This window comes from Sorex araneus, chromosome 2 (genome assembly GCF_027595985.1).
Source record: "Sorex araneus isolate mSorAra2 chromosome 2, mSorAra2.pri, whole genome shotgun sequence".
Lineage (NCBI taxonomy): Eukaryota > Metazoa > Chordata > Mammalia > Eulipotyphla > Soricidae > Sorex > Sorex araneus.
The window spans coordinates 35,267,653-35,292,019 of record NC_073303.1 but is presented as its reverse complement, the minus strand read 5'-3'; the positions used below and the strand labels follow the sequence as shown (position 1 = coordinate 35,292,019).

The window sequence follows — 24,367 nt, the reverse complement described above, 5'->3', positions numbered from 1 at the left end:
GAAGTAGTTCCTGACTGCAAAACTAGGCATAACCCATAAACATTATTGGTGTGACCCAAAAGCCAAAAAAAAAAAAACAAAACTGAAAGAGTCCTGACTCTGCCATTTAAAACATATTTGTGTGGCTGGAGCGATAGCACAGCAGGTAGGGTGTTTGCCTTGCATGCAGCCGACCCGGGTTCAATTTCCAGCATCCCATATGGTCACCTGAGTACTACCAGGAGTAATTCCTTAGTGCATAAGCCAGGAGTAACCCCTGAGCATCTCCGGGTGTGACACAAAAAGCAAAAATATAAATATCACTGTAGGGGACTGGAGTGATAGCACAGCGGGTAGGGCATTTGCCTTGCACGCAGTCAACCTGGGTTCGATTCCCAGCATCCCATATGGTCCCCTGAGCACCGCCAGGAGTGATTCCTGAGTGCAGAGCCAGGAGTAACCCCTGTGCATCGCCAGGTGTGACCCAAAAAGCAAAAAGAAAACCAAAAATAAATAAATATCACTGTAGCACTGTATCCCATTGCTCATCGATTTGCTCGAGCAGGCACCAGTAACGTCTCCATTGTGACACTTGTTGTTACTGTTTTTGGCATATCGAATGTGCCACGGGGAGCTTGCCAGGCTCTGCCGTGCGGGCGAGATACTCTCAGTAGCTTGCTGGGCTCTCTGAGAGGGACGAAAGAATCGAACCCGGGTCAGCTGCATGCAAGGCAAACACCCTACCCGCTGTGCTATCACTCCAACCCATTGATTGATTGATTGATTGATTGATGAATGAATGAATGAATGAATGAATGAAACATACTTGTGGGGTTGGAGCAGTGCAGTAGGCAGGGTGTTTGCTTTGGGCTGACCTCGATTGTATCCCATATAGTCTCTTACCAAGAGTGATCTCAGAGCCAAGTGTGGCCTTCGCCCAAGAAGTCATACTTGAGAAGCTTCAAGAAAGTTTCCTGCCACTTGGGTCCTCTGTGTGTGTGTCACATGAGCCTACTTGATCACGACTGTTTATTTTTGTAGTCACATATGCTAAAAATTCTCTAAGATGGGGGCTGGAGCAGTAGCACAGCAGGGAGGGTACTTCCCTTGCGCACCACTGATCCTGGTTTGATCCCTGGCACCCCATATGGTCCTCCGTGCCCTGCCAGGAGTGATCCCTGAGCACTGGTGGGTTTAACTCCCGAAACAAAAAAAATTCTCTCATTATGAAGCAGTTTTCTGGAGAAAACATTGCATCAAAAATATTTGTGGGGGGGCTGGAGCAATAGCACAGTGGGGAGGGCGTTTGCCTTGCACACGGCCGACCCGGGTTCGATTCCCAGCATCCCATATGGTCCCCTGAGCACCACCAGGGGTAATTCCTGAGTGCAGAGCCAGGAGCAACCCCTGTGCATCGCCGGGTGTGACCCAAAAAGAAAAAAAAAATTTTTGTGGGGCCTGAGCAGTAGGGAAGGCTCTTGTCTCACACATCGGCAACCCAGGTTCTGTCTCTGGGAGCCCACATGGTCCCCAGAGCACCGCCAGAAGTGATTCTTGAGTGCAGAGCCAGGAGAGTAATCCCTGAGCATCGCCAGGCATTGCAAAACAAAAGCAAAAACAAAACAAAGCAAACCTTGCTGTTGGGTTCAGAGAGGTAGCCCAGGGGCAAGGCGCTGGACTTGCACACAGCCGACCCAGGTCTGGTCCCTGTGACCACATATGATCCCCCCAAGAACCCCGGGAGTGATTCCTGTAGTGCAGAGCCAGGAGTAAGCCCTGAGCACAACTGGGTGTAGCCCACAAATCAAGTAAATAAAATATAAAAAAAAAACTTGCTTTTAGCAGTTGGAGAGAAAATACAGGAAATAGGATACTTGTCTTGCACACAGCCATCCCAGGCTTGATTCCTGACACTATATATGGGCCCTTGAACTCTGCCAGGAGTAATCTCTGAACACAGCTGGGTGTGACCCAACCCTGCTCTCCCCCCAAAAAAAAAAAAATGAAAAATTGCATGCTTTTCATGTGGGAACCACAGGGTTATTTTCCAGCCCCACATGGTCCTCTGAGCATTGTTGGCAGTGGGCCTTGAGCACTGATGTAGGGCCGGGGAGAGTGCCAAGGGCCTAGGGTATGCTTCTCGTGCAGGAGCACCAGCCGCAGTGCCTGGCAGCACGTGGTCTCCTGAGCATCTCCACGAGTGTCTCCCTCCAGAGAGCCAGCAGAAGCTCCTGAGTAGCACCAGACGCAGCCTCAGGGCCAAACCACACCAAAAAAAATCCTTGCTTTTATAAAAAGTTTCCTTTGCTATATAAAATATTTTTAATTGTATTAGTGTTTGAATAGGATGGTAGATCTTTTAGAACAAGAAAGCTGAAACCTGTTTGTTTAGAATCTTACTCCAATTTGGGAAGAATATTAAGTGAATTCAGCTGGGAGTTCACTTGGAGTTTCTTTGAACTCTAAATGAAAGACTAAAAAAATGCCTTCTCGTTTATAAACTACAACAGTTTTGAAACTGATTGAGTACAGTTATTCCCCAATCCATTAAGTAAAACACTTTTTCAAATTTGTTCAAAAGAAAAGTGCTAGACTAGAGAGATAGTATAGCAGGTAGGGAAGGTCTTGCCTTAAATGTTGGGTTTTTTTTTTTTTTTTTTTTTTTTTTTTTTTTTGCTTTTTGGGTCACACCTGGCGATGCACAGGGGTTACTCCTGGCTCTGCACTCAGGAATTACCCCTGGCTGTGCTCAGGGGACCATATGGAATGCTGGGATTTGAACCCGGGTCGGCCACGTGCAAGGCAAACGCCCTACCCGCTGTGCTATCTCTCCAGCCCCTTAAATGTTGGTTTTAAGGGTACCACTAGGTATGGCCCCAAAACAAACAGTACTGTTCAAGATAATAATGCATTGCAAAATACGCAGACTGCCAGAATTAAACTCTATAGTATGCATGACTGGTTTATCTCAGTTGCAATATGTAGTATTTCTTTCCCCTATGTCATTTTTTGTTAGTTTTCACTTTGAGGCCACACCCGGTGGTGCTCAGGGCTTACTTCTGGCTCTGCGCTCAGGAATCACTCCTGGCGAGGTTCAGGGAACTATATGGGATGGTGGGGATCAAACCAGGTTGGCAGCGTACAAGGCAGGTGCCCTAACCTACAATATTATTGCCCCAGCCCCAAAGATCTCTTGCTAAGCTATAGGTCATAAAGAAAACTGAGTCATCTTTATTAACATTGATGGCAAAATTGTTTTAGAAGAGGTCTGAGTCAAAGGATGATGTAAATGTTTTTTAATTTTATTAGGGATTGTTTGTGAAATTACTTGCCAAGATCAGGCTAACACTGGCTTATTGTTGTTTTTGCAGATCCAAGTTGATGAAGTCAGAAAGCTAGTCTACTTTGAAGGCACCAAAGACTCCCCTTTGGAGCATCATCTGTATGTGGTCAGTTATGTGAACCCTGGAGAGGTGACAAGGCTGACTGACCGGGGCTACTCCCACTCCTGCTGCATCAGCCAGGTGAGGAGCTGCTCTTCGCAGGGGGTTTCTCAGATATGTTTCAGATATACGTAGATAAAAAACTGTGTGCTTATGTAATACTCTTTTTTTTTTTTCCTTTTTGGGTCACACCTGGCAGTGCTCAGGGGTTACTCCTGGCTCTGCACTCAGGAATTACTCCTGGCGGAGTAATTGGGATGCTGGGAATCGAACCCAGGTCTGCCACGTGCAAGGCAAATGCCCTACCCACTGTGCTATTACTCCAGCCCCTGTAATACTCTTTTGACTAGTGTGGAAATGGTGAAATTGGCCCACAGAAGTCTAATTCTTGGGCCCAGAGAGATAGTACAATGAGTAAGGCCTTGGATATGGCCTACACAGGTTCTGTCCCCAGAGCCCCAGATGGTCCCCAAGCATTGAAAGGAAGTGACAGGAAGGAGTGATCCTTGAGTGTAGAGCCAGGAGTCAGCCTAGAGCACTGCCAGGTGTGGCAGTGCTTTCAAACCAAAAAAATACATATTTCAAGAGAAATATAAATCTTTTAAGAGAGAGAGAGAGAGAGAGAGAGAGAGAGAGAGAGAGAGAGAGAGAGAGAGAGAGAGAGAGAGAGAGAGAGTGTGTGTGTGTGTGTGTGTGTGTGTGTGTGTGTGTGTGTGTGTGTTTTGGTGGGAGGAGGCAGGGAGCACACATACACGTAGAATATATACATTCTCTTAAAAGGCTTTAAAGGCTTTGCTTTTTATAGTTCAGAACAATAGTACCAGATCAGGGGTGGAATAGTACAGCAGGTGGGGTGCTTGCCTTGCACACATCCAACCCAGCTTCAACCCTTGGCCTCTTAGGTGTTCCTTTGAGCCCCACCAGGAATGATGCCTGGTTCAGAGCCGAGCATGTCCAGGTGTGGTCCAGAAACAAATAGTCCCAGGGTTGGGGCTGGAGTGATAGTAAAGCAGGCCGGGCCTCTGCCTCATACATGGCTGCTCTGGTTTCAGTCCCCAGCACCTCATATGGTTGCCCGAGCACCATATGAGAAATGATTTCTGAAGTGATTCCTGAGTGCAGAGCCAGGAGTAACCCCTGAGCATCGTCAGGTGTAACCCAGAAAGCAAAAAAATAAATAAAATTAAGGGTATTTAAAAAAAAAAATAGTACCATAGTACCAGGATCAAGATGTTGCTGGACAGCTACTTCCCTCTGCACGCCCCCACCGCCCCCCTGCCACCCCCTTGTAATATGCTTTAACTATAGCAGTGGTTTTAACTTTCACTATAACTTTAAACTATACCAACTCTCAACAGTCCTGCTGTAGCTTTAGTGCAGGGGCAGTGGGAGAAACCTAACTTTCCTCTCCTGAATGTGTCGTCGTTTCTCCTTTCTGTAGCACTGTGACTTCTTTATAAGTAAGTACAGTAACCAGAAGAATCCACACTGTGTGTCCCTTTACAAGCTCTCAAGTCCTGAAGATGACGCATCTTGCAAAACGAAGGAGTTTTGGGCCACCCTTTTGGATTCTGCAGGTACATATTCCCTGAAGCTGATCTTCAGTAGAATTGGCACATCAGTGCAATGAACCTCTACAGGATCCACATTTCCCGGCAGGAGTTCTCTCCAGCCTGAGGATGGATTAGTTGTATTATCTTTAATCCATCGTATCCTCAGACTCATTTTTCAGTTTGTTCATTGTCCCAAAGCCAAATTTAGAATGTCACCATATTCTTTGCTTCAGTCGTGCCATCTACACAGATGCTTAAGGAGAGATATATCAGAGACTGATCAACCACACGCAGATGCTGACGTCTCTTTTCTGTGGTTCTGGTTAAGCTTATTCTCTGATGATCAGGAGTAATTGTTTATTCACCACCTGCCAACCTGCCAGGAGGAAGTTAAATTAAATTAAATTAAATTAAATTTGTTCTTCTGGTTCCTAATCAGGTAAATGTCTAAAAAAAAGTCATTAAAATACACCAAGGGACTGGGTATGTGGTTCAGTGGTAAAGTTCCTGCCCTGTGTCCATGGGACCAGGATGGGATCCCTGGCACTTCAAGTAAATAAATAAAAATACCCTGACCTGGGCACAAATATTTGCATAATATTAAATGTGAAGTAGCTCTTAGTTTCATTAGTTTCCTTGGCCGGAATGGTAGTATAGAGCTTAGCCTGCACATGGCTGACCCCCTTCAGAAACCATGCCACGATGGTCCCCTCAGTACAGAACAGGGAATCAGCCCTGAGCAGGCCCTGATGCGGCGCCAAGACCAGACCAAAGTCCCCTCTCAAACTGTCGTCTCCTTACAGGTCCTCTTCCTGACTATACCCCTCCAGAAATTTTCTCTTTTGAAAGTACCACTGGATTCACGTTATATGGGATGCTCTACAAACCTCATGATTTACAACCTGGAAAGAAATATCCCACTGTGCTGTTTATATATGGTGGTCCTCAGGTAGGCCTGTTTAAATGCAGACCGACAGACATATGTTTGTCTGTTTTTAGTGATCTGTTTTTTAAATGTTAGGCCTTTGAGATTGGAACCTTGTTGAGTTTCTGTTCTTTTATTATTTATTTATTTAGGGTTTTGGGCCATATCCAGCTGTGCTCAGGGCTTTCTCCTCACTCAGAGATCACTCCTGGCAGTGTTTAAATAACCCTGTGCAGTACCGGGAATTGAATCCAATTTGGCTATGTGCAAGACAAATGCCTTACCCGATGCAGTATCTCTCTGGCTCTGATTTGATTTGGGGCCACACTTGATGAAGCTCAAGAGGCCCCTTTTGTTTGTTTTTTAATTAAAAAATTCTTTTGTAGGCCAGAGAGAGTAAGTCCTGAGCACTGCAAATGTGGTCCAACACGCCTTCCCGCAAAAAAAAATGTTCTAAGTAACAGTTAAGTAAAATACCTGATAATCCATGAAATCTGAGAGGGGATGTTGAAAAGTTAAGTTACTGGTGCTGGAGAAATAATACAGTGGTCAGGATACTGGCCTTGCACATGGCCGACCAGCATCCCATATGGTCCCCCAAGCACCCCCAAGAGTGGTCCCTGAGCATCGCCAACAACAGAAAGGAAAGTTAAATCACTTGATCATGCTTAAGTGTCTTTTACATACAAGCATGGTTTACATTTAGTGTATAGTGAGCTATACGTAAATTGTGAGAGAAATTGAACTTCTGTAAAGAACTTAAAGGCGATAGCTCCAACCCGGGTTTGATTCCCAGCATCCCATATGGTCCCCCGAACACCACCAGGAGTAATTCCTGAGTGCAGAGCCAGGAGTAACCCCTGTGCATTGCTGGGTGTGATCCAAAAAGAAAAAAAAAAAGAGAAACTTAAAGGCAGAAAACAGCAATAGCATAGCAGGTATGGCATTTGCCTTGCCCACAGCCAACCTGGGTTTGGTCCCTGGCATTCCATATGGCCCCTCGAGCACTGTCAGAAGTGATTCCTGAGTGCAGAGCCAGGAGTAACCCCTGAGTACCACCAGTGTGGCCCCAAAACAAACAAAAAACAACAGTTCAGTTGGTAAAGTGCATGCTTTTCACACCGCTGACCCAGGTTCAATCCCTGGCATCCCATTTGGTCCCCTGAGCATCACCAGGAGTAATTCCTGATCATCGCCAAGTATAGCCCAAAATCCAAACTATAAAAATAAAAATAAATGGGGGTAGGGGAGGGAGGGGGAGTTCTTAATCATTGAGCATCAGTTATTTCTCAGTTCTGCTTAGTGAGTGAGTAGTGAAGATGTGCAGTATGGCATTGTCCCACGGTTAGTGATTCTGTATCACACCATTACAATTCAGGGGACATGGGAGATCTAATGCTGTGTTTTTACCACAAGTAAATAAAATTTCACTGTGAAGGCGAATAACAAAAAATTTAGGCTTTCTGGGGGGCTGGAGTGATAGCACAGCGGGTAGGGCGTTTGCCTTGCATGCGGCCGACCCGGGTTCAATTCCCAGCATCCCATATGGTCCCCGAGCACCACCAGGAGTAATTCCTGAGTGCAGAGACAGGAGTAACCCCTGTGTATTGCTGGGTGTGACCCAAAAAGGAAAAAAAAAAAAAAAAGGGCATTCTGCTTTTCTTGGCAATCTTTTTTTTTTTTTTTTTGATGGAGAATGTTTTGGGCCACACCCAGCAATGCTCAGGGTTCACTCCTGATTCTGTGCTCAGAAATCATTCCTGGCAGCGTTCAGGGGACCCTTTGGGATGCCATGGACTCAGCTGCATGTAAAGCAAATGCCCTGCCCACTATACTATCACTTCGACTCTGATGTCCTGTTTTGGTTTGGGAGGTTTTGTTGTTTGTTTTTGCATTTATACTGCTGTGCATTAAGCTTTGCTGAACTTGTATTTCTTCTTAGGTGCAGCTGGTGAATAATCGGTTTAAAGGGGTCAAGTACTTCCGCCTGAACACCCTGGCCTCTCTGGGTTACGTGGTCGTTGTGATAGACAACAGGGGCTCCTGTCACCGCGGGCTGAAATTCGAAGGCGCCTTTAAGTATAAGATGGTGTGTGAGCATGCACGTGATTCTCTCTTAAGGCCAGCCACATTTCCTGGCGTGCTGTCTCCCACAGAGAAGAAGCAGGGCGGGGGTGGCAGGGAAAGTGCAGGGCCATCTTCGCTCAGGTGTGTCCAGAGCCACTTCTCAGGAGAACGAGCCTCTCTTTGTTTGCTGTGTCCGGCTTAGCCAGCAGGCAGCTCTGTTGAGCATTTCGCTTCCTGTATCCTACTGAGAGGAATCATTGAGGTTTGTTCTGTCCTCTGTGAAGAGAGAAACCAACTGGTTAGTGCCTTCCTTGTGACAAGCCTCTTTCTCTCTGCAGGAAGCTTTAAATGCTACCTTTTAGAGATGCCCCATGTCCTTTCTGCTGCCTTGGGAAATGATGAGAGTCCGATGTTCCTTTTGCACAGTAAGGCAGTCACTGTGTTTGCCAGTGTTTTGGACATGCTGAGTAAGACATGGGGAGTTTCTCCCACAGCCAGTTCTTTGACCTTATGTTGTATTCTCATGTAAGTTTTTTGCTTTAATTTTTGTTTTTAGCTCAGTGAAATGCAATTGAGTGCACTGGCAGGCCCAGTAACAGACAGGAGGTGGTAGAAATCAGGACACAGTCAAGCTTTGAAATCGTATGTTCCATTCCTAGAGCTAGGTGAGGATCAAGCAAGCGTTCTTCTGCTTTACTATACTGAATTTTAAAAAGAAGTAAAACTAGTCAATCATTAAGAGAGTTGATTTTTTTTTTTAATTATTTGGTTATATAGGAAGGCTTGTTACAAGGAAGATGCTGACCTCTTAGCAGAAAACACAACAAATGGAAAGAGGAAGTACCAACATATTAAGGAACAGTTAGGGGTCAATAATAATAATGACGCTATGACTTTGAGGGGTGTCTAAACTAGAGCTAGAATAGAAATGATAGGCCCCAAGTCCAAAATTGTTTTGGGCAACAGAATCTCAACTGATAATAAATTCTAATCTAAAATAAAACTACAAGGCTAGGGAGATAGTATAGCAGGTAGGGTGTTTGCCTTGCACACAACCCACCCAAGGTTTAGTCCCCAGCACCCCATAGGGTACTCAAGCACCTCCAAGACTAATTCCTGAGTGCAGAGCCAGGAGTAACCCCTAAGCATTGCTGGGTGTGGCCCAAACCAAAAAATAAATCTACAGGTATCCATACTGTCATCACTGTAGCACTGTCATCCTGTTGCTCATCGATTTGCTCAAGCGGGCACCACTAATGTCTCCATTGTGAGACTTCTTGTTACTGTTTTTGGCATATTGAATGCACCATGGGAAACTTGCCAGGCTCTGCCGCATGGGCGGGATACTCTCAGTAGCTTGCCAGGCTCTCCGAGAGGGATGGAGGAATTGAACCCAGGTTGGTCACATGCAAGGCAAATGCCCTACCCACTGTGCTATCAATCCAGCCCATACTAAAAACATTTTGTCATCTCTAAATGCACTCTTACAGTGAGATCTTTATCAAATTCAATGAACTGTCTTTCCTTTTGTTGACAGGGTCAAATAGAAATCGAAGATCAGGTGGAAGGCCTCCAGTACCTGGCTTCTCAGTATGATTTTATTGACTTAGATCGTGTGGGCATCCATGGCTGGTCCTATGGAGGGTACCTCTCCCTCATGGCATTGATGCAGAGGTCAGATATCTTCAGGGTACGTGACTTCCCAAGGTATTCATTTTTGTAATAAGGGTAGAACTTGATGTAAATTGAGTGAATGAGAAGATCTCTCTGAGAGTCACAGAGCCACTATTATGGAATGTAGGCGTGTGATATAATAGATGCACATGTTTTGCTTATCACAACCAGGTGAGATGTGTAGGTGTCTGAATTTGTAGATCTGTATAAAAACATTTGTCAGCTGAGTGACCAGCTACTGGCTTTTTTCTTTTCTTTTTTTTTGGTTTGGTTTTTGTGCTGCACCTGGCCAACCTCAGGGGTTACTCCTGGCTCTGCACTCAGGAATTACTTCTGGCAGTGCTCAGGGGACCATATGTGGTACCAGGGATCAAACCCTGGTCAGCTGTGTGCAAGGCAAACGCCCTACCTGAGCATCGCCAGGTGTGACCCAAACCAAAAAATAAAACTATAAGTATTCATACTAAAAACATTTTATCATCTTTTAACTCATTTGCTTGTACTATTGCTCTGGCCCTGCTACTGGCCATTTTGAACATATGCCAAAGATTATGTGATTAGAAGAACACATGCTGGACACCCACTTAGTGGATTGTGAGTCTTTATCTGGTTGCTGTGGATGGATGGATGGATGGATGGATGGATGGATGGATGGATGGATGGATGGATGGATGGATGGAAGGATGGGTGGGTGGGTGGGTGGGTGGGTGGGTGGGTGGATGATGGGCTAGAGATGTAGCTCAGCAGTAGAGCACTTCCCTTGCTTGTGTGTGTCACCTTGGGTTTAAGCGCTAACATGGCATATATAAAAGACAAAATAATACATAAATAGGTGCTGATAGTTGTTGAGGGAATGGAATTGGTTTATTGAATGTTATTGAATTGGTTTATTGAATGTTATTGAATGGAATTACAATAACAAGTTTTATTTTACAGTGAAAAATATTTTATAGTTAAAAATAAAGATAATAGGATTTTAATCTTGCATCTGTATTTAGATGATCTTTATGTACATAAAATAACCATGGTACAGTGGGTAGGGTATTCCCCTTGCACACAGCCAACCCAGGTTCGATCCTGGGCCTCCCCGTCCCCTGACCCTGCCAGGAATAAGCCCTGAGCATCACCAGGTATGATCCAAAACAAAAATAATTGTAACTCAGAAAACTGACATAAATTTTCCAGGTTCATAATTGTGAGAGAAGTAATTAAAGTATTTAAATATGAAACGGTGTATGGGAACCTTTCAATGAGAAAAGTATTTAGTCTTGAATATATTTTATTCATTATTTTTAGGGGATTTTTTGTTTTTATTTTTTTTGTGGGGCAAGAGTTCGGTTTTTGGCCCACACCAGGAGGTGCCCAGGGAAATGTGGGATGCTGAGGATCAAACCCAGGTCAGCCACATGCAAGGCAAGCTCCCTACTTGCTGTACTATCTCTCTGGCTCATTGTTTTAAATTCTGTACAACCAATAGAGCTTCCTAAGAAAGATTACTTCTAAGTAAAGCTGACATTTCTCAGACATTTTTTCCCCTCAGTAGCAATAATGAGTTTGCATTGAGGCATTCCTGTGTTCTAGATCTCTCTTCCCTTTTATTTTGTTTGTTTGGCCATGTTAGGTGGTACTCAGGGCTTACTCCTAGCTCTGCACTCAGGAATCACTCTGGTGCGTTGGAGGACCATATGGGGTGCTAGGGATTGAACCCTGGTTGCTGTGTGCAAGGCAAACACCCTCCCTGCTGTGCTATTGCTCTGACCCCTATTTTTCTTCCCCTTTAACAAAAGCATCCATGTTTATGTTTGTGCTCTACCAAACGAAGGCTGATTTTCAGTGGGTCTGTGGGAAACTAACTCACAATGTATTAAATTATTTTATTTTTTCAGTTCTTGGTCTTTGGGCCACACTGGACAGTGCTCAGGGCTTACTCCTGGGCCTGTCTGAGGGGATCAGCCCTGGGTCGGCCAGCTGTGTGCAAGGCAGGTGTCTTACGCACTCAGTTACATCCCCACCCTCGGTATCAAATTCTGTTTGGGGGTCTTTGGGGGTTTTTTGGCTTTTTGGGTCACACCAGGTGATGCTCAGGGGTTATTCCTGTCTCTGCACTCAGGAATTACTCCTGGCAGTACTCGGAATCAGTGGGATGCCAGGAATCAAACCCGGGTCAGCCGTGTGCAAGGCAAGTGCCCTACAAGCTGTACTATGGCTCCGACCCTTGTATCAAATTCTTGACCTTGACCATTGCGGCTTCCAGCATTGTCTGAGACTGCGTATGCCCCCATTATAGAAATTGTGATTTTAGCCTATAAATGTGCAGTTAGGTTGCCACTGCTCGCGTTGTCTTTCTGGGCTACACTTGATTGTCGTTGCTGTCTGTTGCAGGTGGCTATTGCTGGAGCCCCAGTCACACTGTGGATCTTCTATGACACAGGATACACTGAACGCTACATGGGCCACCCTGACCAGAACGAACAGGGCTATTACTTAGGGTCAGTGGCCATGCAAGCAGAAAAGTTTCCCTCTGAGTAAGTTCAGCCTTCAAATTAAGGTTACAAATGTATAATTGTATTTTTAAATTGTCTTTGATAATAATGAAAGCTATATATACTGTGACACCCAGGACTAATGTTTGTTTTGTTTTGTTCTGGGGGCCTCACCCAGTGGTTAACCAGTGACTCTATGCTCAGGGTTCACTCCTGGCGGGGCTTAGGGACTATATGGGGTACCAGGGATAGAATCTGGGTCGGCCATGTGCAAAGCAAATGCCCTAGCCATCATATTGTTACTCTGGTCCAAATATTTTATAGAACACTAGCGTGACATGGCTATTTCTCAAAGCTGAATTACAGGCAACTTCAAATAATTGGTTTATATTTGCAAGTAATGTTTGAAAATTTTCTTTGTGCTGATAATATAATAATAATGCTATAATTATCTTTATGTAGAAAAAGAAAACTATTCTATACACACACACACACACATTTATGTGAAGTAGGTTTTTTCTAGTTTCTTTTGTGCTGCGGGGGATAGAGCCAAGGCCATGAGAAGCATGTGCGGCACTGCTGAGCCCCCACCCCAGCCCCTTAAGTATATATGTGGTTTCACTACTTTTTTTAAGTATATTATTTGTCTATTTAGTTGGTTTTTTGGGCCATGCCCAGCAGTGTTCAGGGCTTAGTTAGTCCTGGTTCTACTCTCAAGGATCACACCTTTTTTTTTTTTTTTTTTTTTTTAAAATTTTATTGAATGACCGTGAGATAGTTACAAGCTTTCATGTTTGCGTTACAATCTCACAATGATCAAACACCCATCCCTTCACCAGTGCACATTCCCCACCACCAATATCCCGGGTATACCCCCCCTTTCCCACCCTCCCCCTCAAGGATCACTCCTGGCAAGCTCAGGGACCAGGCAAGTGCCCTACCCACTATTCCGTGTGTGTGTCTGTGTGTGTGTTTGTATGTGTGTGTCCGTCCCACTAGACTATCTCCCTGGTGTGTGTGTGTGTGTGTGTGTATGTGTGTGTTTCCCACTATACTATCTCTCTGAGCGTGTGTGTGTGTGTGTGTGTGTGTGTGTGTCCCCGTCCCACTAGACTTATCTCCCTGGTGTGTGTGTGTGTGTGTGTGTGTGTGTGTGTGTGTGCGTGCCCTACCCACTATACTGTCTATCTGGCCCGTGGGGGGGCCTTCCTATTCTATCCCACCCCCATGTGCTTGGGATACACCCAGCAGAGCTCAGGGCTTACCTTGAGTTCAAGGGTCTGCTTTCAAGGGTTGCTTTTGGCAAGCCTGGGGACCATGTAGGGTGCCAGGGATCCAACCCGGACAGGCCATGCGCAGAGTAAATGCCTTACTTGCTGTACTATTGTTCAGACCTTCTTAGTAAGGAATATTTTATTTATTTGTTTTTTTATGTTTTGTGGCCTACTGTAGTGCTTAGGCTTACTCCTGCCTCTGCACTTAGGGATGACTCCTTCCAGCACTCTGGGGACCATATGGGATGCTGGGGATTGAACCTGGGTTGGCTGTGTGCAAGGCAAGCTCCCTACCTGCCCACTGCACTATGACTCTGGACCTTTTATAAAAATATTTTAATAGGAGGGGCTGGAGCAATAGCACAGCAGGTAGGGCATTTGCCTTGCACATGGCTGACCCGGGTTCAAATCCCAGCATCCCATATGGTCCCCTGGGCACCGCCAGGGGTGATTCCTGAGTGCATGAGCCAGGAGTGACCCCTGTGCATTGCTGGGTGTGACCCAAAAAGAAAGAAAAAATATATATATGCATATATATATATATATATATATATATATATAGTAATGGGAACATCTGAACTTTTTGTTTAATCTTTCATGTCATGTAGTATCTGGTTAACATAAACTTAATATGAAGATGCTGTACTATTTTATATCCTTATTTTAATGCTATAGTTTTAGGAGTTAACATGGTTGTTATTTGTTTAGAGGAGTTGAATGGCTCCCCCAAGTGTTCTACTGTTTTGCCTAATTCTCTGATTTCTCCGCCAGACCAAATCGTTTACTACTCTTACATGGGTTTCTGGATGAGAATGTCCATTTTGCACACACCAGTATATTACTGAGTTTTTTAGTGAGGGCTGGAAAGCCATATGATTTGCAGGTGAGTTATTCTAACTTTTCTAATCAAATTGAGTAGTGATCAGGGTTTGATTACTTTGAAATCTGATATACTATGGAGCAAAGCCAAATAAATTTTTAGCTGTGGCCACTCTCTGCTTAAGAAAACTTAAGTAGTAAACATAGGTAGTAATACCTGTAGTTGGATAAAAAATCAGACTCTTAAAGCCAGGCTGGAAGCTGACCTGAGTATGTGACTCCTGTATCTGTGTTTGCCATCTTATGTATGAGACCAGTTTGTAAGCATAGAACAGATGATGGGATTTTAATTGTTGTTGTTGGGGTTTGTTTGTTTATTTTGTTTTGATTTTGGACCACATCCAGAGGTGCTCAGGGCTTACTCCTGGCTCTGTAGTTAGGCATAACTCCTGGCATTGCTCAGGGGCCCACCACTATACTATCACTCCCGCCCCTCTTTTTGCTTTTCTTATTCTCCTTGGAAGGTTGGAGTATGCTGCTTGATTTCCTCTTCTAAGAGTATTCTTCAGACCTGATTATGTCATCTTGTAATTTTTTTTTTTTAATTTTAACATTGGAACAGAAACCAACAAGTTACTCCTTTTCATCATAATAGAAAACGATTTTTTGGGGCTGGAGCGATAGCACAGCGGGTAGAGCGTTTGCACACGGCCGACCCAGGTTCGATTCCCAGTATCCCATACAGTCCCCCTGAGCACCACCAGGGGTGACCCAAAAAAGTGAAAAAAGAAAAAAAAAAGATTTTTTAAGGCCAGAGAGATTGTACAGAAGATGGAATGCTTACCTGCATGCACCAACCCAGGTTCAATCTTCAGCACCCCGTATTGCCCATCAAGTCTACCAGGAGTAACCCCAGCATCCCATATGGTCCTCTGAGCACTCAGGGGTGATTCCTCAGTGCATGAGCCAGGAGTGACCCCTGTGCATCGCTAGGTGTGACCCAAAAAAGCAAAAATTTAAAAAGTTGTTTACAAAAAACTGTTCTGGCACCAGAGAGATAGTACAGTGGGTAGGGCACTTGCTTCATACTAAGAAAAGGTTGTTGCTGTTGTTAAGTTTTTTTGTTGTTGTTGTTGTTTGCTTTTTTGGGTCACACCCAGCAATGCTCAGGGGTTACATCTGCCTCTGTGCTCAGAATAAGTCCTGGCGGTGCTCAGGGGACCATGTGGGATGTTGGGGATTGAACTCGGGATGGCTAAGTGCAAGGCAAATGCCCTACCTGGTATATTATCACTCCAACCCTAAGAAAAGTTTTTGTTGTGTCTTTGGGCCACACTCCTCACTATGGCCTGCTTTGCTATTATCAAAGTAGGTTTTGTTTCGTTTTGGTTTTGGTTGGTTGGTTAGTTTGTAGTTTGAGGAGACTGTGTGGGGTGCTGGAAAGTGGGGTTGGGCCACACCTGGCAGTGTTGTTTGTCACTCCCAGCTCAGCTCTTAGAACCATACAGTCCCAGGGATAGAACAGTGGTTGGCCACATGCACAAGAACCTTGACCCCTATACTGGTCCTTAAAGTACTTTTGACCTGACTTGGAGATCCTGTGGCCTATCCCTAAAATCTTTTAAATTTAGTATAGTGGGGCCGGAGCGATAGCACAGCGGGTAGGGCGTTTGCCTTGCACGCGGCCGACCCGGGTTCGATCCCCGGCATCCCATATGGTCCCCCAAGCACCGCCAGGAGTAATTCCTGAGTGCAGAGCCAGGAGTAACCCCTGAGCATCGCTGGGTGTGACCCAAAAAAAAAAAAAGAATGTAAATTTAGTATAGCATCAGGAATTATTTTTTAAAAGGCCTTTAGATTCTGTGTGTGTGTGTGTGTGTGTGTGTGTGTGTGTGTGTGTGTGTGTGTGTGTGTATCTTTGAGAGGTTATATTCCGTATTATTCATTCTGTTCAAACTCTGAAAAGCTTAGGAACAAGATGTGTCATGAAATTCATGTTTGCTTTCTGATTTATTTGTTTGTTTGTTTGTCAAGATCTATCCTCAGGAGAGACACAGCATAAGAGTCCCTGAGTCCGGAGAACATTATGAACTGCATCTTTTGCACTACCTTCAAGAGAACCTGGGATCACGTATTGCTGCTCTGAAAGTGATATAATTTTGACCTGTGTAGAACTCTGGTTGTACACTGGCTTTTTAACCAAATGAGGACTCTTAATAAAGGACATAGAGATCATTGCATTTTGGTACCTGACACATACCTTCTAAAGATCCATTTGGTGCCATGCAGCTCTCTACAGCTTGTGGACAGGGATCTGACACCGTCACCACAGCGCACAAAAGCAAGTGACACACTTGTGTGGGATGCCGCAGTGCCGTGCGGACTATTGGCAGGAGGAGGACAGCAGCACCGTGCATCCGTACTACCTTTTCTCACTTCTTAGAGCATTATAAACCTCATGGACTTAATTAGTGTATTTTTACAGTTATAAGTTTGTTCAGATATGAAATTATTAATTGGTTTGGTTCGATTCCAGAATTTATGACTAGTTATGGATTTGAGAGCACTTAAATGTAATTGAATAACTTATGCTTCTTTTTGGGGTGTATCCAGCATGTTCTGAACTAATCACTATTCAATCTATGATTTAACCAGTCATTCATGATTTTTTAAGAATAACATAGTGGCCTCCTAAAGACTTACTTTGTTTCATTCAAGCTCTGGCCAGTTTTTAGCCAGTTTAAACTGTATCTAGTATAAATAGTTCTCTTTGATGATCTTACAGAGTGGGTTTTACCTTTCTGCATAAAAGCGAGTAACTGTATGAGTAGCATGGATTTAATTAGTCTTATACTATCAGTAATTACGGGCAGAAACTTTTTAATCAAATGACTAGAGCTTAAATATTTGCAGGCAATTTATTTTCCCTAGGAAAAGGATAAAGTTCACTTTCACTTGTATTTTTCAGGAAATAGTGGTTCTATAATGAAATGTTGCAGAGTTTAAGAGCGCTGGAAAGAAATTGTGAAGTGGGGAGACCAGGGCATGGAGAAAAACAGGGAGAAAGTGGGAGTCTATACACTGCCTGAGCAGAAATGTATCTAATGTTACCAAAAAGTTTGGAAACGAAATTGGAACTTTAAGTTTCTAGAATATCGGGCTGAAGAGAGAATACAGCAGGTGGGATGCTTTTCTTGCACACAGCTGGACCCAAGTTCAATCCCCAGCATTCTATATGGTCCCCACCCCAGCCTTGCCAGACGTGAGCCCCAAGAATAGAGCCAGGAATAAGTCCTGAGCACCTCTGGGTATGGCAAAAAAAAAAAAAAAAATCTGGACTATTAAAACCAGAATTTAATCTTACCATCACAGTTACAAACTATTTTCCAGGGAGAATTCCTTAGAGTTGATTTTATAATTTTTATTCTAATGTATTTTTCTTTATTTTTAAAAAATTTTTTCTTAAGTGGAAAATCTTAATTTAAACTTTTTCCATCCTCTTAAAACGATATAGGTGGGGCCGGAGATAGTACAGCAGATGGGACGTTTGCCTTGCACGCAGCCGACCCAGGTTAAATTTCCAGCATCCCATATGGTCCCCCAGGCACCTCCAGGAGTAATTCCTGAATGCAGAGCCAGGAGTAACCCCTGAGTATCACTGGGTGTGACCCAAAAAAGCAAAATAATAATAAAAATAAAATGATACAGGCATAATTTTAGCTACTACAAGTTTAAAATGAAAAGGTTTCCCAGCAGCTTCTCACCACCATACTTGGTCTCGGGCAAGGCATGACTCTCAGTGCTGAAAGACCGTAAGGAGTGTTTTGACTCGTGGTTCTCACATTAGCCTGCAAGACAACTCCTAGGCAGTGGTTTGCTGTCCTGCTGTCCTTCTGCAGCCGTGGGGTGCCAGAGGGGACGGCCGGGACAGTGGCAGAGCTGTCAAGGAGCTCACAAGCCTCTTTGGAAAAACTGCCAACGCTTTTCAAAAGTGTTTTCAAAAGTATTCTTTTTCTTTCTCACCACCTCAGAGGCATAAATTTGTCCCCTAGAACAAGTAGCTTCCGCTAGTGAGGCTGTGGCTGCATCCCAGGGGAACTTCATCCTTGGGGCCAGGCAGAAGTGGGGGAAGTCCAGAAGCGGCAGAGTGACCTGCTCTCTGGCCTGGGGCGGAATGGGCTGCCAGGGTCTGAACATGTATACTGTATGAGTACCTCACTCTTTCTATTGGCTGTGTATGGATTGATTTTCCTGTTTACGGTATTTGCCCTTGCAGAGATTCATCTATTGTGGATTTTGGGGGGTTGGGGGGGTGGGTTTGGGGTTTGGGTTTGGTTTAGATTTTTTGCATTTTTTTTTGTTTGTTTTTTTGTTTTTGCAATTGATTTGGGTAGTTTTCCTTCCCAGGAAGGTATTTTCTCCCATGACTTAAGTGTTTATCTTTCTGATTGAAGGTGGGTTTTATTTGTGGCCTATAGTTGGTCTCCACGGACCTATCTTAAAGTTGTGAAGTAGAAATGGTATGCAGTGGCTTTCAGCTGCATACTTGGAACCTCTTATCCACGAAGGCTGTCTCTTCCAAGTGGCATCTCTTATTTTACCAAAACAACCTTAAGGAACCTCATGTGCTCTTGAATCCGCAGGTAGTTTTCCTTCTGAGTCTTTCTTTCTCCTTACCCCCCACAAGGAAAGCTTGTCGTCTCCCCACCCACCCCTTCAGTGGTACCCTCCCAAGGCACTAGACCAGATTCACTTGCAGAAAGATTTCACTGAGTTGAAGTTTTCAAACCAAGATGAAATGCATCGTCATCCATTCAAGTAATTGGTAGAAATATCACCCAGGCTATGCATACCCTGTCTGAGAGTAGCAATGTTTTTAAAGTGAAGAGTATTTTAAAATTCGCAACAGTTGGGGGCTGGAGAGATAGCACAGCGGGTAGGGCGTTTGCCTTGCACGCGGCCGACCCGGGTTCAAATCCCAGCATCCCACATGGTCCCCTGAGCACAGCCAGGGGTAATTCCTGAGTGCAGAGCCAGGACTAACCCCTGTGCATCGCCAGGTGTGACCCAAAAAGCAAAAAAAAAAAAAAAATAAAATAAAATAAAATAAAATTCGCAACAGTTTTGGTGAGAGTTAGGAAATTCGAGAAAGTGCAAGTTGAAACATCAGATGAATTTTGTGCAAGCCTGAGAGACAAGTGCGCTTGGACACCAGCACCCCAAGAGTTGTCTTGAGCAAGGGGTCCAGAAATCTCTTACAGTTCATTGTCAACACTGGGCTGGAGAGATAACACACTTGCCTTGCAGCAGTTGACCCGGCAGATTCAGTCTAACTCAAACAGACGCAGTCGGATCCTCACTTTTGGAAGTTTGCATTTGACTGATTTGGTAGGATACCAGGAATCTGCATGTTTAACAGGCCTTCCTGGAGTTTCTAAAGCAAGTCCTTGTAGACTTGAAACTCCCGTGAGGAATGACTTGGTTTAAGAAGATCATAAATGATTTTGTTTTGTTTTAACATTGAATTGATAAGAAGCTGAAGCAATGTCAGGTAAGCTGCTCATCGCCGACCTCTCTCTGCTGCTGCTCCCAGAGAGGGATCTCTGCCGTGGGTCCCTGTTGCAGGACTTGGCTTTGGAGAGCGTTTCTCCCCCTCCGTGCTGTTCCTGGTTTGTGGATGGGAATGGAAAGCCTCAGACATGTGGATGAAGTCACGGTGCACTTGTGACCTTCCGAGAGACTCCGATTTAGGTGTCAAGGCTTAGTTCTCTTTACTGCCTGTTCTGTTTTTTTATAGAAGGCGTAGCCCATCTCACATAACATTGTTCTCTCTTTAGGTGGAATGATTCCTGCAAGATTTCATTATTATAGGATCATAACAATTCAAGTTATTGTATCTCTGATATAACCTAATGTTCTCTTTTATTAGAGGAGGAACCTATGTATAGAGAACAAGAAATATATATCTATGGCCACGTAGCCAGTTGGGCGTTCATTGGGTACGAAACTCCATCCAGATGTTCTAACTCTTGGTAGTTAAATGTTAATGTAGAAAAGGCAAATTTTTAAGAAGTATTTATTAATATATTCCTATAAAACATTTTAAAGATAACATAAAATGGTTAATTTTTCCATTCTAAAGTAAATGCTAAGCATGCTTATGAATGAAGCAGAACTTCTAATTAGTATATGACATTCTGAAGTTAATTATTACACTAAATATGTCTTCCCTGGTGAGGTGAGAGATTTGGGGGTTGGGTATTAAGTGCTTGCTTAAGTCTGGAAACCCAACTTAAAGCTATTTGAAGAAAGAGAAGACCCGTGACTCTCGACTGATGGAGTGGGTGTCCAGTCCCAGCTACCTAACAGAATCAAGGACGCTTTTTCTCACTCTCCTCCCAACCCCATCTAGCCTCACCTATCCGATGGCGGCCAAAATGTGGAGACGTGTTAGTGCCAAGTGCTCGCTCTGACTTTTCCTATTTTGTGGAGAGACAGCTTTAGGTAATCATTTCAGAAGTCCCTCACAGAGAGAGTGAAGTAGTGTTTGTATGTTTGTTTTTAAATAACCTAAATGCAAATTTATGTTGTATTCAGCGCAATTGGAGTTCAGGTCTTTAATTTTAGAACATAAAGTGCCTGCTGTTTGAAGCACTGACTTGTATAAAAAGAGAATTGCATGTCTCACTCCAGTAAGTTTATGGGTTTCTCATTTTCAGTTACATGGCTTTTAATCATGTAAAGTGGAACATTAGTTTTGTTGCATTTTATTACAAGTTCTTTGTTTCAATAAAGATGCTGCTAAAATTAGTTGATGTAAATGTTCCTTTTTCCTCCATTCCCCATGTATGCAATCTTGCCTTGATTAGTGGCAACTGGAGTGATCAAAACATATGAACAAGTTTGTGTACATGTTGGGTCCAGGGTGCAGTGGGAGGCTGTTTGCCTTGCACGTGGCTGACCTTGGTTCAGTCCTCAGCGTCCCATATGACCCCCATCCCATTACTACCAGAAGTAATTCTTGACTGTAGAGCCAGGAGTAACCCATGAGCACCACTGGGTTTGACACCAAAACAAACTAGAAGGGTTGGGAGTTTACAGTATAGGGAGGTTAAGGTAAGTATGTGGAGTTTCCTGTATAAACACCAGAAAAATGCATCTAGGGGCTGGAGCAATAATTCAGCAAGGAGGGCATTTGCCTTGCACATGACCTACCTGGGTTCAAACCCTGGCATCCCATATGGTCCCCTGAATATTGCCAGGACTAATTCTTGAGTGCAGAGCCAGAAGTAACCCTGCCAGGTGTGACTCAAAAAGAAAAATAGGGGCTGGAGTGATAGCACAATGGGTAGGGCGTTTGCCTTGCACGCGGTTGACCCGGGTTCGATTCCCAGCATCCCATATGGTCCCCTGAGCACCGCCAGGAGTAATTACTGAGTGCATGAGCCAGGAGTAACCCCTGAGCATCACCGGGTGTGACCCAAAAAGCAAAAAAAAATTAAAAAAGCATCAGAACCCAGAGGAAAGAAAGGGCTAGAAAGATAGTGCTGAGGCACTTGTTTTGTGCATGACTGATCCCAGTTCCCTAGCACCATAGTCTTCTGAACACCCCAGGAGTGACCCCTGAGCACCACCAGAGGAGGTATGCAGGGAACCCTGTGGTTCCAGCAGTGGGGGCTGGGGGTGTGAGTCTCTTGCTGCCTTGGTGGAAAGTGAGCATGAAAACAGCTGCTGTATGAGAATTGGCAGCTTGTTTGGCTTTTGCAGTTTCTTGGACTTCAAGGTCCATCAGCCCGACTGTCCATTGGTCTGTCACTGTGCCCCTGCCACGCTGGAGGACATTTGGCTCCATTGAAATGGCTGATATGATGGGCTGGAGCGATAGCACAGCGGGTAAGATGTTTGCCTTGCATGCAGCCGACCCAGGTTCAATTCCCAGCATCCCATATGGTCCCCGAGCACCACCAGGAGTAATTCCTGAGTGCAGAGCCAGGAGTAGCCCCTGTGCATCGCCGGGTGTGACCCAAAAAGCAAAAGAAAAGAAAAGAAAAAAAAAAAGAAATGGCTGATACGGGACTTAATGCAGATTTGGAGCCTGCTGGGTGGCTGTGTGCTCCTTTCTGAAAGTTTTCAGTGCCCAGACTTGAGTTTTGTCTTCGTCTGGGGGCCACACCTGACAGTGCTCAGGGCTTCTCCTAACTCTGCGCTCAGAGATCACTCTTGTTGTCTCCAGGGGAATCTGTGGTGCTGGAGATTGAATCTAGGTAAGCACCTACCCACTGTACTATCGTCCCAGCCCTCAGAGGAGTTCTTTTTTTTTTTTTTCTTCTTTTTGGGTCACACCCAGCGATGCACAGGGGTTATTCCTGGCTCATGCACTCAGGAATTACTCCTGGCGGTGCTCGGGGGACCATATGGGATGCTGGGAATCGAACCCAGGTCGTCCGCATGCAAGGCAAACGCCCTACCCGCTGTGCTATTGCTCCAGCCCCCCTCAGAGGAGTTCTTGCAAGTTTGAGGAAACAGTTGCCGTGACCCAGTTCTAGGTATTCTCTCACATATGCCCGCAGAAGTGGCGCCTGGTTTATTCTACCATCCTACTCAAAGGTTCTCTGCAGAAAAACCCACTGGCCCGGTAGGTTCTGGAAGTCACCTGCCACCCTGCTCTTCTCTGAAAGGAGCTCTCTGTTGGCTCGTCTCGGGCACAAGACGGGCAACTGCGCCCCCAGCACTGTGTGACCAGTGCTGTCTGCAGCTCCGTGCTGGGCACTTGAAGAGGTGCTGCCTGATTGCTCGGAATCGTCTCGGCTGTCCCTTCCTCACTGCTAGAGGCCCGTGCTGTGGAGCAGGGGGACTAGCGCACGGCCACTTGCTGCTGTCTCGTTGGTTTGGAGGCCACACCTGGTGATGCTCGGCGCTCGCTCCTGGCTCTGCTCTCAGGGATCAGTCCTGGCGAGGTTCAAGGGATTATATGAGGTGTCGGGGATCAAACCCGGGTCAGGGGGCTGGAGCGATAGCACAGCGGCTAGGGCATTTGCCTTGCACACGGCCGACCCAGGTTCGGGTTCCTTTAAATGTTTGGGAATTGGGCCTGAGCGTCGAGGGGTATGATTCAAAAAAGCAAAAAAAAAAAACCAAACCCCGATCAGCCTTGTGCAAGGTCAGTGCCCTCCCCCTGTAGGATGGCTCCACCCCTGCGATAGCAGCTTCCTAGCCTGGGGAAGGAGGTTCAGGGGAAGTTCGATTTGACTTCAAAAAAGGGGTAATCCTTTCCATTCCCATACTTTTTTTTTTTTTTTTTTTTGCTTTTTGGGTCACACCCAGCAGTGCACAGGGGTTACTCCTGACTCTGCACTCTGCACTCAGGAATTACTCATGGTGGTGCTCAGGGCACCATATGGGATGCTGGGACTCGAACCCGGGCTGGCCCCCTGCAAGGCAAATGCCTACCCGCTCTACTATCGCTCCAGGCCCAATTCCCAAACATGTAAAGGAACAATTATGTCAAAATGAGAAGAGCAGGATGAAAGACTGACAGACCCTCAGCATTGAAATACAGAGACAGGGGCTGGAGTGATAGTACAGGGCATTTGCCTTGCACGCGGCCAACCCGGGTTCGATTCCCAGCATCCCATATGGTCCCCTGAGCACTGCCAGGAGTGATGTGCAAAGCCACGAGTAACCTGATCATTGCCAGGTGTGATCCAAAAAGAAAAAAAAAAGAAAGAAATACAAAAGCAGTTGCCACATTTTAGGAGGGTGGGGACTGAGGGGTTGGAGAGGACCAGACTAGACGCAGTGGTGAAGGGTTCATGTGCTTCAGTGGCTGCAGTAATTTGTCTATGGACACTATAAACTGGGATCGTTAATTTAGGGAGTCAATTTTTTATATAAAATTTTAAAAGTAAAAGCCAAACTGTTAGACGGCGAGGAAACAGATGCAGGCCACAGCCTCTGCTCGCAGTGGGCTTCCCCTCACCCCTCCCCCTCCCTGCTGCCCAGCCTGCATGCTGCAGGTGCCCATGTGTCTCGTTTTTCTGGCAGGACGTGATAAGAGTCTTGCTTTGTGGCTAGTTCCTAGTCCTGTTCATGTGGCTGACACTCGGGCTAGAGAACCCTGACCGTGCCAGCCTCCTAACTGCCCACCAGG

At 45.1% G+C, this 24,367-nt stretch overlaps 1 protein-coding gene across 2 annotated transcripts in view; it reads left to right on the top strand.

Annotated features, from left to right (window-relative positions):
• Positions 1-21,027, top strand: part of DPP8 (dipeptidyl peptidase 8) — a 51,708-nt gene extending 30,681 nt beyond the window's left edge. For both annotated transcript variants that reach the window (XM_055125271.1, XM_055125270.1), the window contains 8 exons: positions 3,351-3,503; positions 4,864-4,999; positions 5,779-5,924; positions 7,843-7,989; positions 9,505-9,657; positions 12,024-12,166; positions 14,170-14,281; positions 16,252-21,027. In XM_055125271.1, coding sequence (XP_054981246.1) covers positions 3,351-3,503; positions 4,864-4,999; positions 5,779-5,924; positions 7,843-7,989; positions 9,505-9,657; positions 12,024-12,166; positions 14,170-14,281; positions 16,252-16,374 — 1,113 coding nt within the window. In that variant the 3' untranslated portion in view covers positions 16,375-21,027. The remainder of the gene's footprint in view (positions 1-3,350; positions 3,504-4,863; positions 5,000-5,778; positions 5,925-7,842; positions 7,990-9,504; positions 9,658-12,023; positions 12,167-14,169; positions 14,282-16,251) is intronic.
• The last annotated feature ends 3,340 nt before the right edge of the window (positions 21,028-24,367 follow it).